General features: G+C 40.2%; 1 protein-coding gene and 1 long non-coding RNA gene across 3 annotated transcripts in view; one reads left to right on the top strand and one right to left on the bottom strand.

Moving 5' to 3' along the window:
- LOC122972002 (protein shisa-6) overlaps nt 1-27,119 on the bottom strand; it is a 71,702-nt gene that overhangs the window by 20,943 nt on the left and 23,640 nt on the right. The window contains exon 5 of the mRNA XM_044338806.1: nt 4,912-4,950. Coding sequence (XP_044194741.1) covers nt 4,912-4,950 — 39 coding nt within the window. The remainder of the gene's footprint in view (nt 1-4,911; nt 4,951-27,119) is intronic.
- Nucleotides 815-25,677, top strand: LOC122972006. Of its 2 annotated transcripts, XR_006399616.1 has the most exons (7): nt 815-2,455; nt 2,730-2,791; nt 2,929-3,008; nt 3,099-3,154; nt 10,921-11,015; nt 22,071-22,187; nt 24,590-25,677. It is a non-coding gene; the product is annotated as an uncharacterized LOC122972006 (long non-coding RNA). The 2 variants fall into 2 exon arrangements; XR_006399615.1 differs by having other exon boundaries at nt 815-2,791.

Here is a 27,119-nt window from a genome sequence, read left to right as displayed (position 1 = left end):
ATTGACATTTAACAACTGAAAAAGAGTGTTCACATTTAATCGCTAAATGTTAACTGCCATAATAGCCCCACTTCACTCGGTTAGTAGGGGACAAAGCTTTAGGCCCCTAGAAAGAAGTAGTCCCACCTCCTCATTGATTTCACTGACAGAGCAGGAGGCTTAACTCTGACCCAATTGCAGCACTAGTGATAATGCTTATAAGTTATATTTATAGCACTTCTAGCTCTGCTAATTTTAGCTTCCACTGCTCACTCTTAACTGAGTGGCTACTGTGAGAGTTTAGATTAAGCTAAAAACAGGAAAAGGCTTAACCTATATCTTTAGGAAATAGTCTCATTTTGCTGTCACTGTTTGATATGATTCACCCTATAGCCAGTTCAGAAAAGCTTGTGCAACAGCAATCTGCTTGGAAGAAGTAGAAGAAGTTAGCATGATTAGCAATAGCTGCCACGACAACAAAAATAATACCACACACGGAAACACAAACTTCACCAACAGATAGGAAACAACACTTTGTACAACCTGCTTTGGCAATATTCTATTTATGTATATTTTTTGTATATTATGTACAAGAAAATAAAGCTAATAATGCTGTAAATAAAGCTAATTTGAATTTGAAAAACAGTATTGGGAATACAGTTGACAAGCGATATGTTAGCCTAAGTGTAGTATACAGTAAAACTACCAGAGCACTGACTGCTTGGCACCAAAGGTCTCAATAATATAAAATAAAATATTACTGGAAGTAATACTTAAAGCATAAAAATAAAATCTTGAATGTGAGGTAAAAATAGAAAACAAAGTCAAGAAACTTTTTAGCTCCAACATCAGACAGTGTACAATAGCTGAAGACTGAAATGACTTGAAAGGATTTTCAGATCATTTCCACATTCCTGAACTCAGCATATTACCTGGCACCGGAATATTCAGACCAAGTACTAAACAATATAAAGCCACTGTTGGTAGAATTGTTATGTGATTATAGCATCTTTCAATTTTCTTGATGGCTTAGCATTTTTTGTAGAAAAATGAGACAATACTGGTGAAAATTGGTGCTGTCTAGGTTTTGCTTTCAGCCAATTTATCTTAGCTTTCAGATCAAATACGCGAGTGTGACACAGTGTGCAGAGGTAGGCCATTATTTTCAATGGAGAGAGCAGCTGTGCTTTGTCAGACAGCTCCAAGAGCCGTAGCAGCCTGCACTACTGTGATTTTCTCAATAAAACTGAACTTTAAATCATGCACATCTTATTGGCATCGATGGGAGGCCAAAGTTATGATAGCAGCAATTTTACTGTTGGAAAAGTTCATTTGTTCATCTCAAATTCCTGAATTTAATACTACTCTTGAGTAAAAATCTCAAGTTTGGGGTGGCCTGGTGGCTTTAGGAGTTTAGGGTATTAATTGCCCTTATAAAAGTGTATATGATAATAACCCCAAAATACTTTTAAAAAATTCAAGCATGGTGGAGAATGTCAGAAAAGACAAGGATATAGGGCTAGACTGTTCTGTTCTAGTTGGCTGCATTGTAAGATTATTGCTGCTCTTTATGTTTTTTGCACTACTTCCTAAAACTATTTGCTCCTGTGCCTTTGGTGTCAAACAGGCGTTAGGGTCAGATACATCAGGGAACGATGGAGGGTAGTCGAGGCTGTCAGCCACAATGTCTCTTTTGATAATTCCACTGTGGGACACCAAAGCCAGAAAACGTTCAAATCCTACACATAATGACTTAAATTTGACGTCCTGGCCTCTAGTTTAATGGTGCAGTGTAAGTTCTAGTTCCAAGCTGAGCTGTCTGTCTGTCCCTCACAGCTACTCATAATACAATAAACATAAAATCATTTTAAATCTGTAAAATTTCAGTTCATGACAACCACACCCATGAATCTCCAAACAGTCTACCGATTCTGATTCCTTGTTGCATACAAAAAAGACAAAAACTACAAGGCCTGTTTGTAAATTGTGTTATTGACTTCAGAAAAACTGTAATCAGTATGCAGTGTGAAACACTACTAAAAAACATAAAACATAAAATAAAACATATAACGAAACATACAATTTGGAGCACCAGATCACTTTATCACTGTTACTGGCTGTTTCTGCCAGTTTACCACAGTTAAACTATAAGTATAGAAACTAAACACATATTTAGTTCAGATTAGATAACCATCACTTCATATAACCATTTGTATACCAAATGTCTGCATATACAGTATATTGCTAAATGGCTTTGCTTGTCGTTTCATCTACATCTCATGTCTGCTGATGAAGAAAGCAATTAAGACATGTTTTGAAACGGTTGAAATTAATAGCTGCACTGCAATACTCAGATATGATTATGCATTCATAGATACCTGCATTAATGAGTCACTAGAGCTGCAGACTGCAAAGCTCCTGTGTTCCTCCAAGTGCAATAAAATCCCAGTACAGACTGTTTCTATCCACATTGCCAGTAAGTATCGCTCTTTATCTCATAACTCACAATCACCCCAAGACACCAAAGGCCAAGTAGTTACTTGACATGTCACTGCCTCTCCAGCTTGACAAATGTACTATGTTAGTCTCAGCAGGGATGGAGAAGGGCAGGAGGTTGAGATGGACTTCATATCCAGTTCATTTTGAAATGTGATAGACAGTGAACCCACTGTGGACTATTGTGACCCTCTGTGTTAAAAGGCAATAAGAGATCCATTTTATTGAAGTAGTGCCTCTCGATGTTCCTACAGAGCCCACCTGGTTTCATTCTGTTCGTTCGCTACAGAGCTGAGGTGACTCACTGGATTTAGAGGTAATATTCTTTCCTGAAAATCAAACAGTGTCACAGTTTGGCATTTTCATCTGGTGTCACATTGCAGGGATAATGCTCTCATAGAAAAGCCATTTCTCCTAACAGTTGATTGACATACCAACCGACTCCATTTGCAGGCTGTTGAAAAGCAGACTTCCTTTGAGAGGAGGCGGAGGGCGAGGAAGAGGTAGAGGAGGAAGAGGAGGGTCCGTATATCGTAAGCAAGGATAAGCACAGATTTATCTGATGTCTTCTTAAAATAAAAGAAGTAACATCATCAAAACTGCCTTTATCCATGCCTTTATAGACCAGCCCTCCTCTCCACTGAGACGGACAGAGTCGAAGACCACGCACACCATAGAGGTTAGGACATTCATTTCAGTAAAGTGGACGACACAGAAAAAGCTTCAGTGAAACAGTTTAAAACATACATTTCAAAGGGTAGGAATTAGAACAGAGGAGTGAAATGGGACCAGTTGGGTTTTAAGGCACAATACAATGAAAAAAATACAATGTGGGCCAGCTGCAACAAACATCAAGAGGTACAGAATATTCTTATTTACATACAGTTTGGCCTAGTTTGGTTAGATTTTTCATTAATTAGGCCCAAACTCTACTCACACAATGGACTTTTGAGTCGAAAAACAAAAACTGTAGAGCTACTGAATCTCCTCTTTACAATGTTTACTTGTAGGTGAGCCCACATTACAACACCACTAATTTAAACAGAACCAGATAGGGGTGTAACAGTACGCATATGCACCCTGAACCATTTGGTACAGGATGTTCTGTTTGGTATACGACTCTCTAAATTTTTGTGGTCAAATTAGCTTAATACTGTCAAATTAGAACTACATCTTAGCATGTAAAGATTACCTGGACAGCTTTGGCAAAGGGACAATTTTTGTCTGTTAACTTGGCCGTGCTGCTAGGGTTAGCCTCTCCCCTGGTTGTTACACAAAAGAGGTGAAAAAGCTATCAATCTGAAGTGTTGACATTTTCCAGTAAGTGACAGCGACACTGGACAAAACTGTGTTCCAAACTGAAGTTGGGTCTAGAAACAGAAACAATCAAACATAGTAGCTTAAATTATTCATCCACTGCCCTGACAGTTACTCTCACTGCCAATAGATAGACTTACAAGTACATAACTGTGTAAAATTGGAGGGAGATACATAGTGTAGCTATTTCTTAACAAATAACAGTCTATCTGTGCACCCAACATCTCTATGCAGTGTCTCCACTTAGTGCCTCATGGTGACGACAATTCTCCAGTAAGTCACTGCTCCTGTCTGTTCATCAAGAAGTACTTCCAGCACTGTCGTTTTTATAGTTTTGTTTGTGTACGGATTAAACAAATGAGACTTGAATGTTAATTAGTGAGCTGTAATAGAGAGTTGGGCTATCTTTTTCCCCCTGCTCCCAGTCTTTATGCTAAGCTAGGCTATTCACCTCCTGGCTCCAGCTCCATACATAATGCATTGGATATGAAATTTGATAGTCTCTTCTCAGTCTTGGAGATGAAACGATCAATCTCAAACTAATCCTTTAAGTTGATGATGATGCAATATGCTGCACATGCTTTGATGGACATTTACAAGATTTTATTTTAATTTAATTTAATTTAATTTTATTTTATTTCATTTTCTTGCTTTTATTTTGTGCATCAACCTTGTAGAGACAGGAAATGTGGGCAGGGAGAGGGGGTGCACGGCTGGAATCGAACTGATGACATTGTGATTAAACATTAGGCTATCGGGTGGCCCCTTATGGGATATTTTTTACTAAACTGTACCAAACCATGGATTTTACGTACTGTTACACCCCTACAACCAGAGCACAGAGACCAGACTGAACACTTATACTCATCACACAGACGGGAGAGCTAAATGTCAAGGGGAAAATACAAAGGTTAGGTATATAGATAAAGGTCGATGGGATAAGGCACTGCACTACAATTAACACTCCAGGTATAAGCTGCCTCCAAACACTGATCAGGAACTGAATCTTACTTCAGATTACACTATTTATCATTAACAGGTTCATAAGTAAGACACAGTAATCATGTATAAGTGGTTAGAGGCAACTTTGACCCTTTAACAAAGAACAGCCATCCCTACCATGGTGACTCTGGGAGCGGACCGGCCAATGTTTTTCTCCTAGAAAACAAAACCAAGTGGTTATTTATTAGATTGTGCTGCTTGTATGGTAATATAACAGATAAATACAGTTACAATGAACAACCAGCAGTTATAGCAGTAGTTGGACTGAAAAGCAGGGATATGGTTAAATTTACACCAGTTTTTGTTAAAAGTGAAATTGTCCATTTTTGTTAAAACACTCCAACATTAGACAATAAAGCAATACAAAAGCTCCATTTTATGTATAACATCTCTCTTTTTAAGTCAAACGGTGCCCACATGTCAACAGCTATGTGGACACAAGTTGTGCAGAGGGCTCCGGGAAATGAGAACAATTTTAGTGCTCGGATATCGATTGTGTTACATTTTATCTTCCCATCAACTACAAGCTGATGCCACCTGACACCGTGACACAAAGCATCAAGTCACCTCTCTCTGTCACACACACAAACACACACTCAGACGCACAAGTAAAATGCCACCAAGCGTGGGGGAAGACAGAGAGGAGTTGGAATTTCAAGATGAAAGAGAGAATTGGGGTAGGAGGAGAGGAGAAGAGGATAATGAGAAGAAGGGAGGAGGTGTAAAAAGTCACCGTTGTTCCCCGCACCCTGACACCGTAGGACTCCAGCCATGCGGCACTTTGATCCATCATTATCGATTTACCATCAGCTTCTCATCGCCGCTGCCTCCCACACAGAAACACACAGCTACAGGGATGCGTTCCCCAGCTCTGAGCAATATGTACACCAGTTTTTACCTTAAACCCACTGACCAAGAGAACCCTTCTAGTTTGGAGCACATTAATGATAAGAGGTGGGTGTGTTAAAACTTGACAGTGTTAGATACACTGTTGAGCATGAATTGTAGATTTTTCCACATGAGAGTACTTATAACAGCGGGAGGTTTGCATGAAATCCCCTGTGAAAGAAATATGCAAACAGCACGTCACCGCTAAAATGCTAAAGTACACATAACATCAGTACCAGCAGAGTGAGGCTACACAATGTAAATTTGCATTACACTGCTGTATTATATCTACTGTAGCGCAAACTGTTTTCTTCTTCATATCCTTTTGTTAATTCAGAAAAGCTCCTCTCATCAAAATGAGAATACTTTAAGAAATTAAACTATTTACTCTACATTAAAGAGAGACTGTGTTACTTTTGATAGAAGAAAGAACACGTGTTGTGTAGCAAATAAAAAGTTGAACTCACAAGCAATGAAATGCCCCCTTGCTCAGTTCATTACACTCAGGTGTTTTGCTGCAACGGCCTTACTTGGTCTGGTATGACTGCTAGCTTCTGGTGGCTAAAGTTAGCAAATTTTAGGTAGATGTTGCTGTGTAACTACAAGTTATTTCATTTTCATGTCATTTTCCTGACTTTAGGGTTCTTCCTTACTTGTGCTACTGTTACACTATGAGTCAAATCTACAAAAGGATTGCACGGCTTTTGCAGCCACTAAACCTGTGCAAATGAGACAAAAAGATAGCGTGTAAAAAGATTTTTAAAAAGCACCTGCAAAGGGTGAAATGCAGTGCAAACTGCGCTGCCAAGCAAAAAATGCGTCATGGTGCGCCTGTTTCATTTGCATGTTTGTGAATTAGGTAATATTCATAGATTCAGCGCAAAATTGGCCCCTTTCTATGCAAATAAGCCTCGTTGCAACAACAGTATAATTCACAAAGACCAGTGCTAATAACCACATACAATTAGGATGGAGTTATTAGCATCTTCAGATAGTTGATGTTAACTGCGCACACACTCACTGCTCACTCATTCTCTCTCTCTCTCTCTCTGTCTCTCTCGCTCTCTTTAAATCTTCAAGCTTGTGAGGCTTGAATGATATTGAATTGATATTGAATGATATCAAGGGCAAAATCTTCAGTCAGACATTGAGGGGGATTAAGTGGGTATGGGGTGGGAAGCTTATCTCGGACTTTCAGCTACTTAAAAATAAAAAATGTCCTGACTGCTCAGATGGAGCTCAGGATTCATCCATACAGTAAGGGTCTGCTTTATTACAAACAACTCCACTGTATAAACCTGGAATCTGTGTGTAACAGCTGATCTGTGTAGATGTGTAGCAGAACACAGAATATTAATTACCGCCAGATCCTGATCAATCCAGTGTTAATGTTAGTTAGTTAAGTTACCACTGCTGTGCCGTGTGCGTAAATGCACACAGCCTCTTTCTCAGTTTGGAGACACACTCATTTCAGCTGCTGTGTGATGCTGCAGCCAGCTGTGACACACAGCCAGCTGTGGGCAACAAACAGAACATCAGTGCTGATGTTTCTGCGAAATCCTGAATACATTCAGTGACACCTGATAGACATTATTGTAAGATTCAGACATTAATCTAACACGCTTCAGACCTGCCTGAGTCACATTCATAGCTGTATCCTATTTCCTGTATCCTGAATTACGTTTCAGTAGATCATGTTATAGATGCAAAATACTAGAGAAGTAAAAGAAGCAAAATACATGAAAGTTGGTTTGTGATTGTGGAGAGCTCTGTGTGTGCGTGTCTCTGCTAATTAAAGACATGCAGTTTGAGGCTTTTGTGCTCTCTGCAGTTTTCATTATCGACTAATCCTACAGATTAATGCCTTTTTCTATTGTATTTTTTAAAATTTTATATTAGTTTTAAAATCAATATCATTTGGGGTTTTTTATTCTAGATTTGTTTTTGAAATGTTCAGTATACTTAATCTCGTAAAATAAATATTTATTATGTATTTTATGGGCTCTTGAGCATATTTATCATGCCATTGTATTTATCTGTTAAACACTTTTTAAACTTGCTTTGTAAAAGTACTGTACAAATTAAGTGTCATTATTATTAATATAGGGGAGTTAAATATAATCCATTACTTTGAAAATCTATGAATGACCAAGAAATAGAAACAACATGGGCAGATTTCTGGCACAGCTTACATCAGCCTGTAGTTGACATAAATAATGAGGTCGCATCTTCACTCAGTCATCATCATCAGTGAGAAGTAAACTAACCAATTAGACAAAATATCCATCACAAATGTCTGCTGCAGAGATAATGTATCACAGTGCACAATGGCAGAAAATATTAAAAATGGGAAATACATTTTCTATCATCTATTTTTCTTTCTAATCATTCGACGAAATGATTTTATTTTAATATTGGCAGTCCTGAGCTTCCATACACGGTATTGATCAGCAGCTCCTGATAACCCCTCTTAGATTTATTATGGTCGTTTTGACCTCAGGAGGCAGTGAAATCTGCAATCTTGCACCTTAGAGGAACAGGAAACAACACTGACATTAGCCTCATACTGTACACTCTTAAGCAGGGATACTGGCAACTCCTACAAGATGACCTTGAGAGTTATTCCAGTCAATAATCAATCGATGGCTTAATAAATCCATCAGACGTGTAATGCAAGGCTGACATATTGATGGGTGTGGAGTATTTCCTCTAGAGGACACACTCTGTCATGTCCTGCATGCTTTGTTTGGTCCGTATCTCATGCCTTATGTCTGGTGAGGGGGGATAATGAGGACGATGCAGACGCATTTCTTCAGGATGGGATGTGGTGGACCCAGTGAACTCAACTACGCAGGTAGCTTTTGTAGTAGCAGAATGTATTTCCTTTGCATTGGTTGAGGTAATGCAGGTAATTCATCTGTTTGTGACCCTGCTGTATGAGTTGTAAAGGACCAAACGAATCCATTTGTAGTCTTCAACACATCCGTTTACCGACCTGAGTGTTCCAGCTCAGTTATTTCGAATCAAAATGTGACAAGAAACCTTGATGCTCAAGCATTAGTTACAGTTCTCCTGACTCAACATTATGCAGTGTGTATTTATGATGTGCAGTGTTTTAGTTAACAGAAACTTGTAAGGTTGAAGAGTGCTTCAGGAAGATTTAGCATTTCCTTTCAATGCTGCACAGGCAAACAATCCTCATTTCACAGCGTTCCCATGTAAAGCTTTTTTGATGCACAATTTTCTTGCAATGCAGACAGTGGAGATAAATCAAAAGGTTCAAAACTGACTGTCAGTGGAGGGATGAAATTTATGAAAAGGAGACTTTTAAATCAGACACAAGTTTAGCTGGCAGCTCAACAGTAAACAGCATTGGTTGTGCTCCTTAATTGGAATAGCACTGTGCTTTCACCGTCAACTGCTAAACCTGCATGTACTCAGCAGGAGTGATGCTGTAACAGGCAGAAATTCCTGACTTTCTGGTGCAGCATCACTAAGGGGAAAGACAACTGTGAGTGAAAAGCAGCAGAGGAGTCAGTGCACTGAGGAGACCTCCCTCCCAGGGCAAATCTACTTGCCAGCATGCCCACCATCAGCACTTAACAATGTTTGCTCAGATTTTCAGCCCAAGGTAACTCGTTCTGCAAGGACTCCGCTGCATTTCTAGCCACCTTACCCTGGTTGGCCTTGACATATCAGCAGGGCTATCTCCTGAAATCAATGATGTGTAGTCAGCCCGCTCAAATGTCAGCCGCAAACGTGTCATGCGTTCACAATATAGACAGAACCAAGGTATGAGTCTTACAAAAAACAAATTCAGCCAGTAGAACCAAGGCAACTCTTGTAGGAAACTCGTGTATTTGAAAGCTATTTGGTCCCTGACCTTTATTGAGCAGTAAATACATGAAAGTAATTGTATTTTTGTTAAAACATCTAACACAGCGGTGAGTTCATTGATTGTAATGTGCCAGTTAAGCTACTAGATGAGAGAGCTGACTCCAGGGACTGCTGCCATACTGTGATACATGTAGCAATAAAGCTAAATGTTATTTGTGACTGTAAGACTTTACGTACTCTTGCATTCATTCATATTAACACACAATGTATGTAATATCTCATAAACCATGTTTGCTAATGGTCTCGACAAATTCAGCTCAAAAGCCTGGGAGCTGGAACCACATTCAAACAAAATGATCATTCATTTATCGCCGCATGTATCCTAGTAATGTGCAAATTCACAGCTTTCGGTGTAGCATATAAAGCTGCTGTTTGCATATTTACTGCTTTACTGCTCAACAGTCTGAGAGGGAGGAAACCTGCACTGTTGTAATTATGATTTAAAGGATTATTCTGAATTATTACAATTTGGGTCTTATTTTTGTAGTTTTGGCCTTCATGTCTCTCCGTATAGGGATCAGGTTGATTGCTGAGATCTGGGAACACAGCGACATTGCTAATATGAGGTCAAACAGGTTAAGAAATAGGCTACAAGCAGTCAGACAAGTTTTAACAAACCATTAGGTTGGCCAAACATATTTGGAAGAAAAAACAAAGGCAAAGAGTAAAATTATAAGTTTGCAGACAGACTTCCTAGTTCAACTTTGCCTGCTGTACAAACACACACACTGTCCAAGTGCACTCACTTTAGGTTTTACCTCTAGGTAGTTAGTTAGTTGGTTGGTTGGTTGGTTGCATTGCATAAATTTACATTAAATAAATAAAGCAGTTTAGCTAATTTAGCTAAACCAACTAAACAAACAGTTTAGCTAATTTGGCTAAACTGTTGGTTTGTTTCCAAACTGTCTGATTGTCTTCTCACATTTCTTGCACTGTGAGACTTTGTTGTAATAATGTTGCTGTTTTCCTAGATCTCAGCAATGTTATCATACCTGATAAAACCTCATGGCCAGTAGGAAAATAAGACCCAGCTAAAACTAATATGAGACTTCAGCAGTGTGAGTTAACCAAGTCAAGTATGTATATTTGTCCTGGCAGTCGCCTGGAAGTTTAATACGGGTGTTTTGTCCGAGCAACATGGTGACTATGAGGAAGTGTTCCTCTGCCGTGCCTCAGTAAGGTACTGTCCAGGCTACCACAACAAGTGAGTGGCATACTAAAAGAAATTGTAACTTTGGGAAATAACCACATTGTTGAGCTGACTCGTGTTAGCTTCGGCTACCTTACAATGCACTTTCTCACTGAACAAGTACTGTATATTTTATCCCCCATCTCTTGCAGTATAGTTGCTATGTCAGGAGATATCGCGTCATGGCCAGTGTGGAGAAGAGGGATGAGTACAGAGACCAACAACGCTTTCAGTACTCATATGACATGTGAGTATTGTAAATAGTAATAATAGACTTAAAAAAAAAAGCCTATCCTTAAAGTATCTGCTTTAGCCTATAATTACAAGAAACAGTTCAAAGTTTTGATTTCCAAAATGTGCATTTTTTCTTCATCTGCCCTCTTGGTTGTTGATTTCTTTCAATCAACACCTCACTGAGTGAAGACGCTCTTGGTTTTGCGCTTTGCTAATCACGGAGCATTAGCATATTAACAAATCAATTGGCACAAAGGAATGAATCTCTCTGTACCTGTGGCAAAACACTGGGTGCAATATTATGTAGCGTACTGAATGTGTGATTTGTTTCACATACCCCCTCGCCCCTCACCCGACACTCACACACAAACACACACACAGACACACACCACTGCTCCCCTGCTGGGTGTGTTGGATTGCTATCAGTCCCTGAGAAAGCTGCTTACATAACCACGCTGCCAGCACCAGCCCACGTCAGCCTCCATATTAGATGATAGCATCTTTAATGGCTTTTTGACAATGTTGCGTCTCACTTGCAGTTTATGAAGACAAGGCCACTTATGAGTGTGAGAGTGTGAGTGAGACTGAGGAGGCGCTTGACTGCCGTTTTTCCTGTAAGTGATGTGAAATAAGACGGTGTAATGAAAAGGAATAAGAGGGGATGATGTCGTTGAGATGGTTTGACAGAGTCTGAAGCTGTTCGGACAATTTTGGGAGCAAAAGATAGTAGTGAATCATTAGTATAGCAGCTTACGCAATTGTTTAAGACATGTACTCAGGGGCTTGAAAATAACGATGTTAAATATTTATGCTTAACTAGCTCAGGGGTTGGGATTGTAAAGCATGAAAGCCGATCGTGACGCGATTAACAAAAGCAGAGTACAAAGTTGCAGGAGTTTACCAGTCTTCTTGCAGGAAAAAAAAAAAAAAAAAAAGCTTTCTTCATTAACTCTCCATCTCATACAGCAATCCCCCAAGCTCAGATAGAGCAGGGTGAGCGAGCAAGGGAAAGATTAAGAGAGGGAGAGTGAGAGCAAAGATTCGATAAAGAAAGGGGAGAGTCTTATTTCAGTGCTTCACACACTGCTGGATGATCAAAGTAGAAAATGCTGTTTTAATTCCAAGAATCATATCTCATCTCCTGTCCACAAGCTCATTATAGAGAATTATGCTGCAGGACAGAGGGGGTGAGAAGAAGGAGGCTCACAGAAAAAGCCTCCAAAATCCAACTAGACTACTACAGTATACTTAATACTCATGTTTTTGCTGAGCGCTGATGTACCCTTTCATGACCTGTTATGGAAGTTGTAAACTGGGAATAGTGACCTTTGCTTCAACCCTTTGTCATTTCCCAGTTATGTCTCCTCAGCAGGAGACAAACATTGAATAAAATATCATTTGACATGGACTTGTTGGGCAAGTTAAAAATGTAATCTCATCACTTATTGCTCAGAAGTAATTTGCTACATCACTTGTTACAGTACTTTCTGTGACTCAACCAAGGTCCCGTCCAATGACTTTAAAGCCTTCACAGCTGCTGCATCTTCTATATCTTCTTCAATATCTAACGTGTAGAAAACCAGACATTGTGGTTTATCAAGCAGCTACACACAGCACTCCAGAGGTCCCATCCTCACATGCAAGATTCACACCCCCTCCGACTCTGACCACAAACCAGTTTAAATGACTTATTCCTTCTCTTTTTGCTCAGCTAAGGCCATGTTCAGCACTGCATCAAAACCGCAGCTCCCTCATTCATTTCAATGAGACCATTGTAAAAAGAGAATGTGGATACCAATGAGAGGGCTCCAGCAAAAAAAAAAAAAAATCTGCTGCGTCTGCCATCTCAAGTTTTGCCACATTGCGATGTCCACTATGTTGGCCAGTTAGCTACAGATGTTCAAGTGCACTCGCCACGTTCCAGCGCCTCATGATAACGTCCTGGCCGGAGTGACAAATTGTGAAACATTTAGACAATGTGATTGCCTACTCCTCTACCTCTACCATCTAAAAACTCATCACTCATTTTCAGCTGTCTTCATGAAGCATCCTTTACCTTAAACCTCGCAAAGTGTGAATTTGGGATAAGGGCAGGTGTATCCGGTAGCAGCAAAAGTGCAAGCAGTTATCGATTTCCCGGTCCCACAGTCAAACAAAGCATTATGTTGTTTTCTTGGGATGTGTGGCTATTATCTGGGATTTTGTAGGAATTTCTCTGATGTGGTGGCTCCTCTCACAGGACTTGTTAGCTCTTCAAAAAGCTTTGTTTGGTTCCCCACTTGCCGGGCTGCTTTTGAATGAGCTAAGGCTTTGTTGTGTAGAGCACCCGTGCTCGCTGCGCCCAACTTCACACTCCCTTTCACATTAGAGATAGATGGCAGTGTGTGTGGTGCAGGTGCTGTTCTTCTGCAGGAAGATGAGCGGGCCATTGATCATCCTATCTGCTAGTAATTTCTACTTTTTAATTTAACAAACATCAGCTAAACTATGGTACCATGGAAAATGAAGCTCTCGCCCTGCTGCTCGCCCCACAGAATTTTGAAGTGTAAATCGGGTCCAGTTAACAACCTGTCCAAGTTTTTACTTACCACATCCCTTTAGTGTTTCTCACTCAGATGTGCAACTCTAACCAGAGACTTATGTGCTGATCCTTCCTTCTGCAGGATTTTAACCTGCAGATTTTTCATAAGAAAGGCACAGAAAATGTAATTACTGATGCTTTGTCTAGATCTTCCTCCAGATCTTCCTAAATTTCATTCAAATTGAACATTATAGGGGGATGTTTAATTCCTGGGAAAGGAGGTGTTACGACTGTGATCATAATTTTTGTCAAAATGTGTTTTGCTTCCTCAGCCTGGATGTGCCTGCGCCAGGTGTGGCTGTATGTGTGTGTCTGTGTGTACTTATGTAAATAGGTGTGTGCACAGACACAGGGGTGATTGGTTGATTAGCTTCCAGCTCCGGCAGGTGATTGGCTGCTTCAAGAGGAAGTCTGCTATTGAGCCAAGATAGCGTTGCAGCAGTGCAGTGCATCTCCCGTCTCCCTCCTCTCCCAACCAGCCACACTTCTCACCCTGATGTTATTAAATCATGGTTTTTGTTCTCTTCTTTTAGAGCTAATAGGGGTGGACTGCTAGTTTGGTTAACCTGATTTTCTCATGTTCATGTTAGTGAGGGAGGTAAGTTGTTGTCATTTGGTGTCTTTGTTTTCATGAGGTTATATTGGTTACTTCCTAGTTAGATTAGTTTTGTATGTTATGTAGGCCTGTGTCTACCCTGAAGTTAAATCGAGCTCTGTTTGCATTATTTAATTTATTTGTCTTTGTGTCTGCTCGGGATCTGGGGAAGATGGGGCTTATTGATGTTGTGTCTTGGACACCCCTAGACTAGGCATAACAGATAAATTACCTTAAAATGGGAATACTGTAGTAACCTTCATTGTAACATTATTGTTAGAGAATACAATTGTTGTCATTGTGATCATTGTCCAGAGTTGTAAAATGCTGTCCTGTAGTATTAAAAACTGCTGTGCAGCATCAGATAAGCCTTCAGGATCTATTACTGCAGTGATTCCTGACCAGGGGTACTTATACCCCAGGGGGTATTTCTGCAGTTGCCAGAGGTTATTGGAAAGACTTTGGAAAGTGAAGTAATAAATTAGTGGTTATTGGTGAAAAAAAAAACCTCTATATACAGTATATCCTCATATGTGTGTTTTTGAGGTAAACTGACACAAAAATAGCATCACAAATTGGTGTAAAAAAAGAGGAAAAAGACTGTCTTGGTTGCAAAAAATCCACTTCCACTATCCACTTTTATATAACTACCAGTTTTTAAATAACATCCAGTTCAAAATCAGTTCAAATGAATACATTTGGAACATGAAGAGTGATGTCGATGAAGTGCTACTCGAGTTCATCTGACAAAGCTGTGGGGGGAACCAGTGTAACACAGAAACTAGCCTTCCTGCATCATATTTCATTGCCAGCACCTGAAACAACACAGCCCTGCCGACACAGCCTCTTGCATATTTTAAACTCCCCCCTCCCTCTGTTTCAGTACCGAACACCCGGTAACACGTCCTTGACCGGTCTCTCCACTGGACACATGGAACAAAACTGTCCAACCTTCCCATCCAACTCCTGAAAAAACATCAAACAAGCCCTAAAACTGTTGCAGTAATGGAATGTTACTGGGATTTGTAACCGTAGTATAATTTCTGAATTTGAAAGTAAATATTAACCAACTGTTTATCCACATCTACATGTTTTAATTCCAAGTAAATGTCACTGAATAAGCTAATGGCACGTTCAGAGTGGAATGAATTAGTTTGGGCTTAGACTAATTCTCCAAGCTGACTGAGGCCACAGTTTTAGGAGCTGATATCTGCCTGATATAAAAAAAAAAAAATAAAACCAATCCCCTACAGTAGATGAATGGCCACAGGATGACACCTGATGTCAGGCTGTACAGCAGCAATGAGCATCGATGTGTGACCGTCCCGAAAACAACCCTCCCAGTTCTGGCTTGTATTTTCCCAGTGAGCGAGCAACAGACAAAGATACCTGCACACAGTATGCACATCCATCCATACATTACTCCTCCAGCTCCCCATTCAACAGCACAATCAGGCTCAGCAGGGGCTCCAGTCTCCAGTCATTACAGCCAGTTAATTCTAAACTCATTAACAATGGAGCCATAACAATAGTGCGCACAAAAGCAGAAGGTGTGGGTGGACTGCCTGCACGCAGGAAAAAAAAAAAAAAAAAGAAGAAATGCTGGGTTTTTCATAATCAACTGTCAGTCATTTGCTAAGATAAAGGCTTCTTTAAGTCTGCATAGGGGACTGAAGCCCACAGTTGCAATTTAAATGCCATTTTGCTGGAGTTTCACAAAAGAAACATAAAGTATGCAGTGTCATGACTACGGAGGATTGGCTTCATGAATAGAAATGTGTTTCTACAAAAGACAGGGCAGAGAGTTGAATTAAAGCTCTGACGTATTCATTGAAAGTTACAATTTTTCCGTCTCCTCTGGCCTCCTGTTTGAATAAGGAATAAAAAGACAAAAAGATTCGGATGAATATTAACCAGTCTTCTCTGTACTGGGAGAAAATACTGGTGACCTTTCTTGCCCTCTGGGTTTTCCTCACAGGTTCCCATTTTGTTTAGCTTTTGGTAATTTTTCAATTACCATAAGTTCAAAAAATTTTTTCACCATTAAAAATTCAAATACAACCTTCAGAGGCACGTCGTATTCCTGGAGGTGACAGACAGGATATCCTGCTTCAACAGCAGCATCGCCACACAGCCGAGAGCACAAAGGCCAACAGCACTTGACGAGGTGTGCACAATTTGCTGCAGGCGCGAGGTGTGAGTGAGACAAATCTGAATATTGATTGAGGCCGTTTAATCCACCTCTGCGCCTATTGATATGTCAATCATCCTGCTAAATCTAGTAAAGCGTATCAGTCTTGTGAGCAGCACAGTGGCCCAAGGACAGTGCTCTCTTCTGTTGTGTTTTAATTGCTGTTGGCACTGCGCGCCATGACTCATGGTAATGAGTTAATGAAGTCATTGAGATTTAGTGAGCAGCCACAGGCTACGGACTCCCTGCCGAGAATAGTGCACCATTCAATATGGCTTTATTAACATTTCAGAAAAGAGCCACCGGTCACATCGGCTGCACTGATCACAGCAATTGTGATTAATTTTGTGGCCCGCCAGATCAGACTGGAGGGAGCTAGGTGGGGCAGGGTAACATGGAATGATTTTTTTGGCACCATATGTAGGCATTTTAATATTTCATCATGATTTGATCTCACAGGGAAGTCATACTTTTCTCTTTTTGCTTTTTTTTTTTAAACAAACATACACACAACCCATACAGTGCCTGTAACTATTCACCCCCTTTGGAAGTTTTCAGTTGAATCAAAGTAGATTCACTGTGGCTTTTTTGGCACTTATCAACAGAAAAAGTGAAATTAATTACAAATCTAAAATACAAAACATGTTACATAGTTATTCACCCCATTTAATAGGACACACCTGAATCCTCACTGTTGAGGCTGGTTTTAGAAGTCACTTCATGAGTTAAATGAAGATCAGCTGTGTGTGTTTTCAAGGGGTCTCTACTGACCAACAGGATCTTCAAGGTCAGACTCGGTGAGTCAGATTTGTAGCAAAATGTACACCACGAATACAAAGGGACGCTTTGACTGTTCTTAACTGAACATCTCTTGGAGTTCAGTTCAGTCAGTCATTAATAAATGGAAAGCGTATATCACAGCTGTAAATCTGCCGCGAGCAGGCCGTCCTTTAAAAACTGAGTAAGCACGTTAGAAGGAGACTAGTGAGGGAGGACACCAACAGACCTGTGGCAGTGAAGCTTCAGAGGCTCAGACTGGAGAAACTGCACAGACAGTAACAGCTGATTGGGTATTTCACCAGTCACAACATTATAGAAGAGAGGCAAAGACAAAGTATCTCTTAAAAAGAATCTCAGTTTGCCAGAAGGCACATGGGAGACTCTGAAGTCTCTGGAAGACGCTGCTACGGTCTGACTACACCAAGACAGAGCTTTTTGGCCATCAAACTAAACACCATGTTACACAAATACATCATTATAAAAGCATCTCCTCCGTGAAGCATAGTGGCAGCATCATGCTGTGGAGATGCTTCTCTCCAGACCTGGAAGGCTTGTGATGGTGGAGAGTAAAATCCTGAATTCAGCTGTAGTGAGGCAGGAGTCTGCAGTAAACCTGCCACTTGGGATAATATTTGTGTTCAAGCAAGACATTGAAGCCAAGAATAAAGCTAAAACTACACAGGAACAACTTAAAACAATGTTAATGTCCTGGAGGGGATGATCTCTCACTAATCAAGAATTTGTGTCTGGACTTCAAAGAGGCTGATCACTAATGATCACCATACAACCTGACAGAGTTTAAGCCTGACATGAGGAAGTCTACAGGAGGGAGAAATCTTTTTATAGAGACTTACAGTACTCACACAGCAGCCTCTGCAAACACTTTGAATTACGCATTCTACATAAATCCGGTAATGACTTTCAGCAATCACGTACAAGTTTTTGGATGGTAATTCAGCACACGTTCTTGTGATAAAGTTTCAGGCAAGACATTAAGTTCAGATAGAGCACACTTTGTTCATTAAGTCCCAGAAATAATCTGCACACATTCGGAATATCATGTGCATAAAAATGTCATGGAATATGGTTGGAATCCTTCCTTTGTATAATATTTAGTTTTAATTATAATGGGTTATCATGAAGTCAAATTTGCTGTGTTCTCTGATGAGCTGTAAAACTTGAAGACTCAAATTCAGTCTAACCCTGGAGAGCAGTGATCCACTCCACAACAACAACAACAAAACCGACTTTGTGGAAATGTATTACTTCAGATTTTGTCAGGTAATTGGTTAAAGTGTCTGTCAAGCGATCAGTATTCTGTGTGAGCAGCTGAGGTAAGGCGGTCAAGTCTGAGACATCTGACAGAGCCTTCCTCTGATCTAATTAAGTAATAACCCTTGCTGAGAGGAAACCGGGATGAGCCGTGAGGAAAATCTATAGAATTCATTTCTAGAGATGCAGCGGCAATTTGTTTCAAAATAACAAATACTGCATTCGTTAGATGTAGAAAAAACATAAATCATTTCCTGAATTTGTTGCACGGCGAAAGACCCTGTTTGACATTGTAGGTCATTTTACATTGCTAAACTGCCACATTAGCATTAGTTGAAAGAAAGTCTGTCTGTGTCCTCTGTACTTTTCCACTCCGCAGCCTTGATGTTGCCATCTAGCTTCGGTTTTTACTCCTGATCGAGCAAATCTAGGGCTTCTTGTGCAAATATTTTGGGCACCTGTTGAGACTAACAACATGCTGCATAATGGAGAGGCACTTTGGAGAAGAGGGCAGGAAGAGGCCAGCCTGCAGATTGCAAGGTGACGGCAGCGAGGACTCCTGCGGTTGACAGGAAACATTCCCCACTGTGTGAAATTACATCTGTACAGCCTGAACTGTAACACAAACAACTTTGAATATCCCAGATTTGTAAAGAATACCAGGGAATCACTCGTTCTCATCATAATGTAAACCCTCAAAAGGATCGTCTGGCCAAGGATGCCGGCTTGTAGCCTTTGTTTGGGCCAAACACATCAAACTCTCTGACAAATAGTTTTACTGATGGTGTGCAAGTGAAGCATTTTCTTTCTTCTTCCACCATTACTCTGTTGATATCATGTGGGGAAACAAATTGAAAGATGACTGAAGTGGAAAATGACTGTTAGTATATTGTAACTCGGTATAAACTGGTGAAGCATTGTAATTATGCACCGGAGCCAAGCATGAAATGTTTACCCAGGGAAACAGCTTACACCATTCAGAAATGCGCAACACGTACATGTCAACAGATGAAATACAATGGGTCTTTATGGGTGTGTTTAATTATTACATTCTGCAGCTCCAGAGCCAACGTGCTCCCCCTGCCTTTGACAAAGCGTCATATTTCACGTTGGCATGCGTTTCAGTCAAATGAGAGCGAGTCAGGTTGATAGATCGAGGGTCTGTAGAGATGATGCATTTCCCCTGTGATTGCTTTCATAGCCATTACTCACAGCATAGGGTGATTAGTAGGCCGGCGGCTGACACCTCTGCTTGCGCCTGTGTGAAGGAGCCGTCTCATAGGAGGGTCCGGTTACCTCTGCCACAACACTGATCTTTGATTGTCGGGCTCAATCAATGGACCAAAAGAATGGATTATGTGCATTCATATCAATCAGCCTGCCAGGGAGAGGAAGTCATGAAGGACAGACAACAGCAGTGCTATTTATGAAAGAGGCTGAAGGACTTTTAGAAATATCACTCAAATTCTGTCTCCAGGATGTCATTGTGTTACCTGTCAAAGGTATTTTGGGAGGAATATGTCTGCGCTGACCTTGACTGACCTCTGCATGCAATGAGATCAAAAACAAACAGTGACACGCTGTTAGCTTGACCCTTTAACTGAGGTAACAGCCACTGACACCAGCCTGTTTGAGAGATTCCTGTTTAAGATATTTATGCTGTTAGGGCTGGTGCTTTGTCAAAAAAACAAGTTTGAACAAATGGCAACTAACACGTATATTTTTCAAATTAATTGGAATGAAGTCCGTGTACCCGAAAATATGTTACGGAATTAGTTGTTCAGCTCATCCACGAGGTGTCTGCTGTCTTACGAATGTTGTATATCTTAAAGGGAGCAAACAGCTTTACTTTTTTTCATGTTTTTTCAAATACAAAATGTTTTCACACGTTCCTTCTCTGATGGTTTGGTGTCATATTTGTTAATCACAGCTTGCAAGTTTTCTCCATTTGTTTTAGCTAAGAGAACAATGATTTGCCTAATTTATTGATATAAATCAGAGTGACTGTGCGTTTTACACAACGCCTCCACTGGAGCAAAAGTACATTGTGAACATTGAATTCAGACAGATCACTACAGATTAACTATTACATTTTTTTCCCCACGTTCCAACAGTCGTTCAAATTTGAATAAAAAGTAACATCCTTCATCCGTACATATGGACTATGTATTTGTGTCATTTAAAAATGAGGTGCTACTGCTTTCTTCTAAGTCATGACTTTCAGTAATGACTTTATTATTGATTAATAAATCATTTACTAATGCTTTATACATTATAAGACACTAATAAGAACAGCTTTTTGTTTGCAAGGTTGTGTGTCAGGCTGGTGAGTCATTCAAGTCATTCATAATGTCATTAGTAATTGCTCACAAGTTTCTCACTCTCTATTAAGCCATCAAATCTCCAGTTATACATATTAATGAGTCATTAATAAAGGCTAATGGTGTCTAACTCTCTAATAAACCATCAATTCAGCAGTAACAAATAAAGTCAGTGTTTTTTTTATAAGCTGGCAACTCAATAGTTTTTTCTTATTAATGAGCCTGGGAACTTACTACTTACACTACTGTGAGTGGAGGGAACGTACATGAACACATAAATAAATTAAATTGGTTAAGATTATTTCACTTGAGAGATTTCTGGTTCTCTTTTTCTTTCTGTCTTTGTTCTCACTGATCTGAAGAGGATGGGGATCATTTGGAAAAAGCTGATGTCACACACTTCCATGCACCAATCAAGATTTAGCTACATGGTGGGTTGTTTGGCCACTCTTAATCAAATCAGATCAAACCACACCTGCACTATTCTATTCTATTCTACAGTTTATAATCCCTTTATAAAGAGAGCTCTAATGTGTTCGTGTATAATAATTGTTGCATTGTGTATGGACATAGTAGTGTAGTTTTTCTTTGCACAAATGCATCTGCTCCAGTCAAACTGCATAGTCAAATTCAATTAGAAGAAATTAGAGTACATTAGTGATGCCCTATTAAATGATTAGGGGGGAGTTACTTCAAAGAACACTTACATAAGACGTGTTTTTTTTTAAAAATAAATGAATATCTCTTTTAGATCTTCTACCGTGCAAAAGTGTGGCCTATCAAATCAAGAGCATTCACTTCCTTAAGTGGATAGAAAAACATTTCCTCAATTAGTGTTCTAAAAATAGGGACCCAAGATGGCAGCCCGGGGTTATTGCATTGAACAAGATTGTTAGCCAGCTCATCCACAACGCCCTCAGATACATGCCGGGTCATTTTAAAGGCCGTAAACCAAAACAACCAATTCAGCCATGAAGTCTTTTACATGACCTTAATTGTGCATTAATCACTGTCAAATTATATAAATATCAACGAGTCACAACAATACACACTGTGGATTTTGAGATCATCTTCTCAGGCCATTAATTAAAAGAAAGCTAGTATAACATCAGCACAGCACAACCATAAAGCCACCAGGGTTTCCGGAATGAGCTATAGCTAAAAGGCTAATGAGCTAGCTAAAAGGCTTGAAGTCAATGAGCTGCCAGCACTGAAGATATCATCCTTTAGAAACACTTTCCACTTTTTACTATATTTCCCAGGGGGCACTGTGGCAGCTGCATGGCTGATTCCTCCTGGTTTCATTTAATATCTTCATGCTTCCCTAGATTTGCAGATAAACCACCATGGTCAATGGAGAGAAGAAGGGAACATTGAAAAGTGAAGATGAAGTTTGGTCCGAAAAATCTGGTCTAACAACAGTATCAACTCCCCATGCTGCTGAGGTGGGTTTGAGCGCTTAAGAAGTAATTCTTAATTGAGTTAATTTAATTTAACTTCCAGCAAGCAAATATTGACTCACTCTCTTGTAAACATTTAATTTTCTCTGAACAGCTGATTCCGGTGATGAGAAGACCAAATAGTAATTACTGGAGATTACTAATTAATATTTGAGGCAATTAATAATGTAAAAGTCACTTTTTTTCATGGCCCATCAGTATCATTTCCTAGCCTCACTGCTTGACACAAGAGGAGAGCATCTGAATCATTATGTCCTCTGGAGTACAAAATAAAGCTATAGGGTGAGATCAGCCACCATGTGACTTTCCTCACCCAGGGAATGAAGACAGGCATGAATTTTATTACCTCCTGCTAGATGGACTGCAAAAGAGTTCTGGGCTGTTTAGACTGAACCTGATGCAATATTAATAACGTTGGTCAGGTTGGCACAGACAGTGCTCTGAGTAGACCGATCAATGCCACATCCAGGGAATAGAAGCGGTTTAGCGAAGGGAGGACAATTGAACTGGAGGCAGATCCACTTTGTGTGGTTTTAAATGAAGAGAAACTGTACTGCTTGTAGGCTACAACATAAAGCCTCGGTGGACCATGTACATATCAGGAGAACAGAAACAGGCTTTGTGATGATATTGAGCTGACATGATCAGGAATGCTTCTTTACATCCAGCATGAGTCCGGTTGTTTATGTTGACAACATGTTTTGCAGCATCACATCTCACATCAGCTTCGTGTTGCCGTTGTTTCCATGCATGGTTTACCCACAATCAGCTGACTATCATAATTAACAGACTGGGTAAGCAAACATAGGCTTGGGTAGCAGAGTGTTGTACTGTAGCATGGATACAGGAACAGTTTTTACACTAACACCTCGAGTGCTTCGCTGTCAGCCTTTGCGGTTCATTGCCCACGGCTGCAGGAATCAACTCTCTCTGCAGAGTTCTTTTGTGTTTTTCCACTATCAACTAACTCACAGAAAACACTGGGTACTGAATTGCTTGGGTATAACATGTACAAATAAGTCTTTTATTTCTACCCTACTAGAGTTAATAAATGGAATGAAGGATTTCTATTAGATTATTTAATTGTAAATACAGATTTAGACTCCAAAACAGGACGTAAGTGCTCTTAAGTGAGTGAGTGGGAGCTTTGGTGTCTTAACACCAGCTACAAGGATTTTGTTTAATTCTGGTATTTGATTGGTCTGTTGTTGGTTTTGAATGTGAGCCTGTAGCCATTTTGGAGCCAAAACAATTTCATTTTAATGTCAAACTTTACCTTGAATTCTCCTCTCTTTTTGTGTGAAAAAATATATAAACTATAATGCTACTACAGCTATTGTGCATATTTTTCCCTTTTTCAAAAAAAAAAGAGGATTAAACTGATTTTCAAAGCCATCAGTAAACCTTTTTCACAGACAACATTTTTACATGTCAAACTAGGACAAAACAGCTGTAAATAAGCAAATGAATGATGGCTGAATTTAATTAAGCTGCTTCAGATTCAGGTTCCTGGTATTGCACATGCTGTATCAGGCCACGTTCAGACCGAATCTGGCAATACATGAAAAGCAGCAGCCCTCCCATTCATCTGAACAGGGGCGGTGCGTTTACACTGCAGGAATGAGGACCACATAGGGCTCAGCAAAAAACCGCAGCAATCATCTGACAAAAAGTTGAATCAACTTTTGCCAGAATGCAACTCGACGTCACACTGCATTGGCCGATCACGTTAACGGGCAATCAGACTGAAGACGCCCTCTGGAAGAAGAACCTTGTTTACCATGTAGCATTGTAGCATTCCACTGTTTACCAAGTCAGAATTTCTGGTTAGTATTTGTTCTTGTGCTACGATCAGATATGTCACACAAATGTGCCACGTAGTGACACGCCCACACCTCTGCAGTACCCTGCGTGGTAGTGCTGCATTGCTGTATTTGGTCTGAATGCGGCCTCACTATCACACTGTCATGATTTACTAGGACACTTCAATAAAACAGAGCAAACGTTAATGTCATTAGTAACACTTGTGATTTTCAGTTCAAATTTAACATAAAAAATACTCCTTTGTTGTCCTACAGCAGCTTATATCTAATAGCTGCACCCACACACTGACCATGACATTGTATCCCAGTCTCCAGCTTCAGAAACATCTTTGTCTTGCCTCTACTACTGCCGGCACTCCTGAGGGATTTGGAGTTATGTGCAAAATAAAACAGACCAGCTAGTAAACAGTATCTCTGAAGGAAGACAGAGCGAGAGACTGAGAACATCGACACACTGAATATTTTCTGTTTTCGCCGGCATATGGATGTTTCAATTCTGCCATATGTGCCTGAGGGGAATTCTCCCTTGAGCTAGCTCTTCCTCTTTCTTCTGCTCCTCCTCAGGGATCTCTGGCCCCCTCCGCCACCGCTCCTGTCATCCTAGGCATGCTAGCTGGGAGCCTTTTCTCCACCGCGTCCTCCCCTGGCTTCTGTCACCAACCGCTGTCTGAGTGTCTCAGCTGAGTCCCTATCTCCCTGCGGCTCCCGCTAGCTCTGCAGTGCACTGTGCCAAATGTGAGGTAATTAAGACAGAGAAACTGCTCCACTCAGTTGGGAAGAGGATTGAAAAGCTCATATCTGTCAGAAGCGGCAGCATGTGGCTAAATTTGCCTGATTTGAAAGTGCTTCAAGGGTGTGCCAATTACTATGTGCATATACTATAGGTAGTGTCATGTGACTCGCATGGCAGGAATGTGCAGGAAAAGTTTGGGGGAAAAAAAAGTTTGTTTGCATCTTGATGATGTTCCTTCTCTGCTACAAAGTACTGAACTACCTGTGTGCTACATACAGTTAGATATTTACCTTTTATATAAAGACGGACAGCCAGTCATGATATTCAACTTGTAATAGCCTATCATGATGTTTAGATTTTATTTAATCTGATAAGACTGAGGTTTCACACTCACAACTACTACATAAAGAATATATAAAACCTGTAATGAAATTGAAAAATGAAATTTCCATTTAAATGCCTCTTGCATCCCACAGACAGCCCTACCATAGAGTAGCTGTGGTGGGACACTGATTTATGTGCTTGCTAAACCCCTAATAAAATTTCTTTAGTGTAGGTGTCAGTGGTTTTTAGTGTCACAAGATGAATTAAACGCTATTGCAGAGGCTTTCCCGCCCTAATCAGAGTAAAACTCTAACAGAAAATAAAAGATATTTATAATCAAAATGTCTTTTCCAATATTAGGCTAAAACTATTGGCTGTAATTTTTTCTTCCACAACTCAAATAGGTCATTTTAAAAGATCAGTAGTATATTTGCACATTTCAGCCCTTAAACTGCAAATCATGTTTTCTATATGTATTGTAGTGCATTCAAATGCATGCTCTACAGTTTTAGATTTTTAGATATACTTTCTCTACCATTCCAGGCAGCCGTTGGTTACCATTCATTCCTGTACAGTCTAAAAATCAATAAGCAGATTTTGAGTTGTGTAATCCATGACGCTGGGCTTCATGTGTGTAACAATTTTTTTCAATGTTACACTATTCCTGCGAGATAATGCAGTTCAAGAATATATATATATATATATATATATATCGTATATGTGATTTATTGTGTGGTATGGTATTCATGGATTCATGGGCTATAAAATACAAAACTGCTGGTATGGCCCTTTACTATCTACTTATGACTAAAATCATAATGCCAAAGCTGTAAAAAGCATGTCAGCTAACTGTAATAGCACAGTAACGTCATGCATAGACCTGTTCCGGTTAATTCATAATGAAGCAGTGTGAGTGACTCCCCCTCCTGTGTTTTCACACCCGTATCATATTCCCTCAATGCCTCACTCTGTGGGGGGTTAACAGGCTGGCTCGATATATGTGAGAACACCTCCCTCCATCCGACACACTCCCTTCCCCAACCCCTAATGGCCCCTTGGGAAACTTCATTATTTATTGCAATTGAAGGGGCCTTTCAATTATAATACCTCAGCCCCATGTCTATTGCCCAACAGTCTGGGCTTGTAGATTGAATACCTGTAGCCTCTATCAGTGATAATTCAAGCGCCCCACCATGTGAAAAGTTCACAGAGCCTGTACTGGCGACAATGTGGAGGCAATTTGCCGCTCTGGTTAGAGAGGGCCAGGAACGCTGTGGCATAATGTGCGACGGGGGAATGGAGTCACTGACAGCTAAGACATGGCTGCGCTTTCTCTCCGTAACCAACACTTCACTCATGGAGTAGCATTATCAGCCCAACAGAGCTCCTCTCAGCATGCCAAGTCTCTCACGTCTCGTGTGATTCTTCAAATTGTAGCCTAATGGCAAGCTCGACAAGGCGTTGATCCCTCGTCCCTCCAGCTTGTGTGTTGCATGAACAACAGTGTGAAATGGATGCCCAGGAAAACACCACCTGCTTTATGGAGAAGCACAGAGACTGTGTGTTGTTAAATATACTGCAGAGGTAATAAAAAGGTACATTTAAAGGCTTGGTCGGCCCAGTTCAGCGAATTGGATTATCACTGGGCTAATTCACTGAGAGCAACAAGCAAACGGTATCACATAATGGTTTATCATCTGTGAATACGAAATTAGTGAATTGTTTAGGTGCTCAGTAAACAATTGCCCACTGTAAATTGATAATGATTACTGATTATCACAACAACAGCAGTCATTTATCAGCCTCTACAGTGAGATCAGGACTGCTGAACATGGTTGTTTGGCTGTTTGCATTTGCAGGAGGGTTTTGGTGTGTTTGCATGTACATGCAGTATGTAGAAGTACTCACATTAATGGGGCCAAAGATTTGTCCAAACAGTCACATTATGGGTACTCAGCTCCCATTAGGGGACAAAAAGACTTTTAGGTTAGGGGTAACTCTTGGTAGATTCAAATAAAGCATTTAAAATGTGCATGT

Source organism: Thunnus albacares, chromosome 20 (assembly GCF_914725855.1).
Source record: "Thunnus albacares chromosome 20, fThuAlb1.1, whole genome shotgun sequence".
In the NCBI taxonomy this organism is placed as follows: Eukaryota; Metazoa; Chordata; class Actinopteri; order Scombriformes; family Scombridae; genus Thunnus; species Thunnus albacares.
This window is presented reverse-complemented; position numbering and strand designations above follow the sequence as displayed.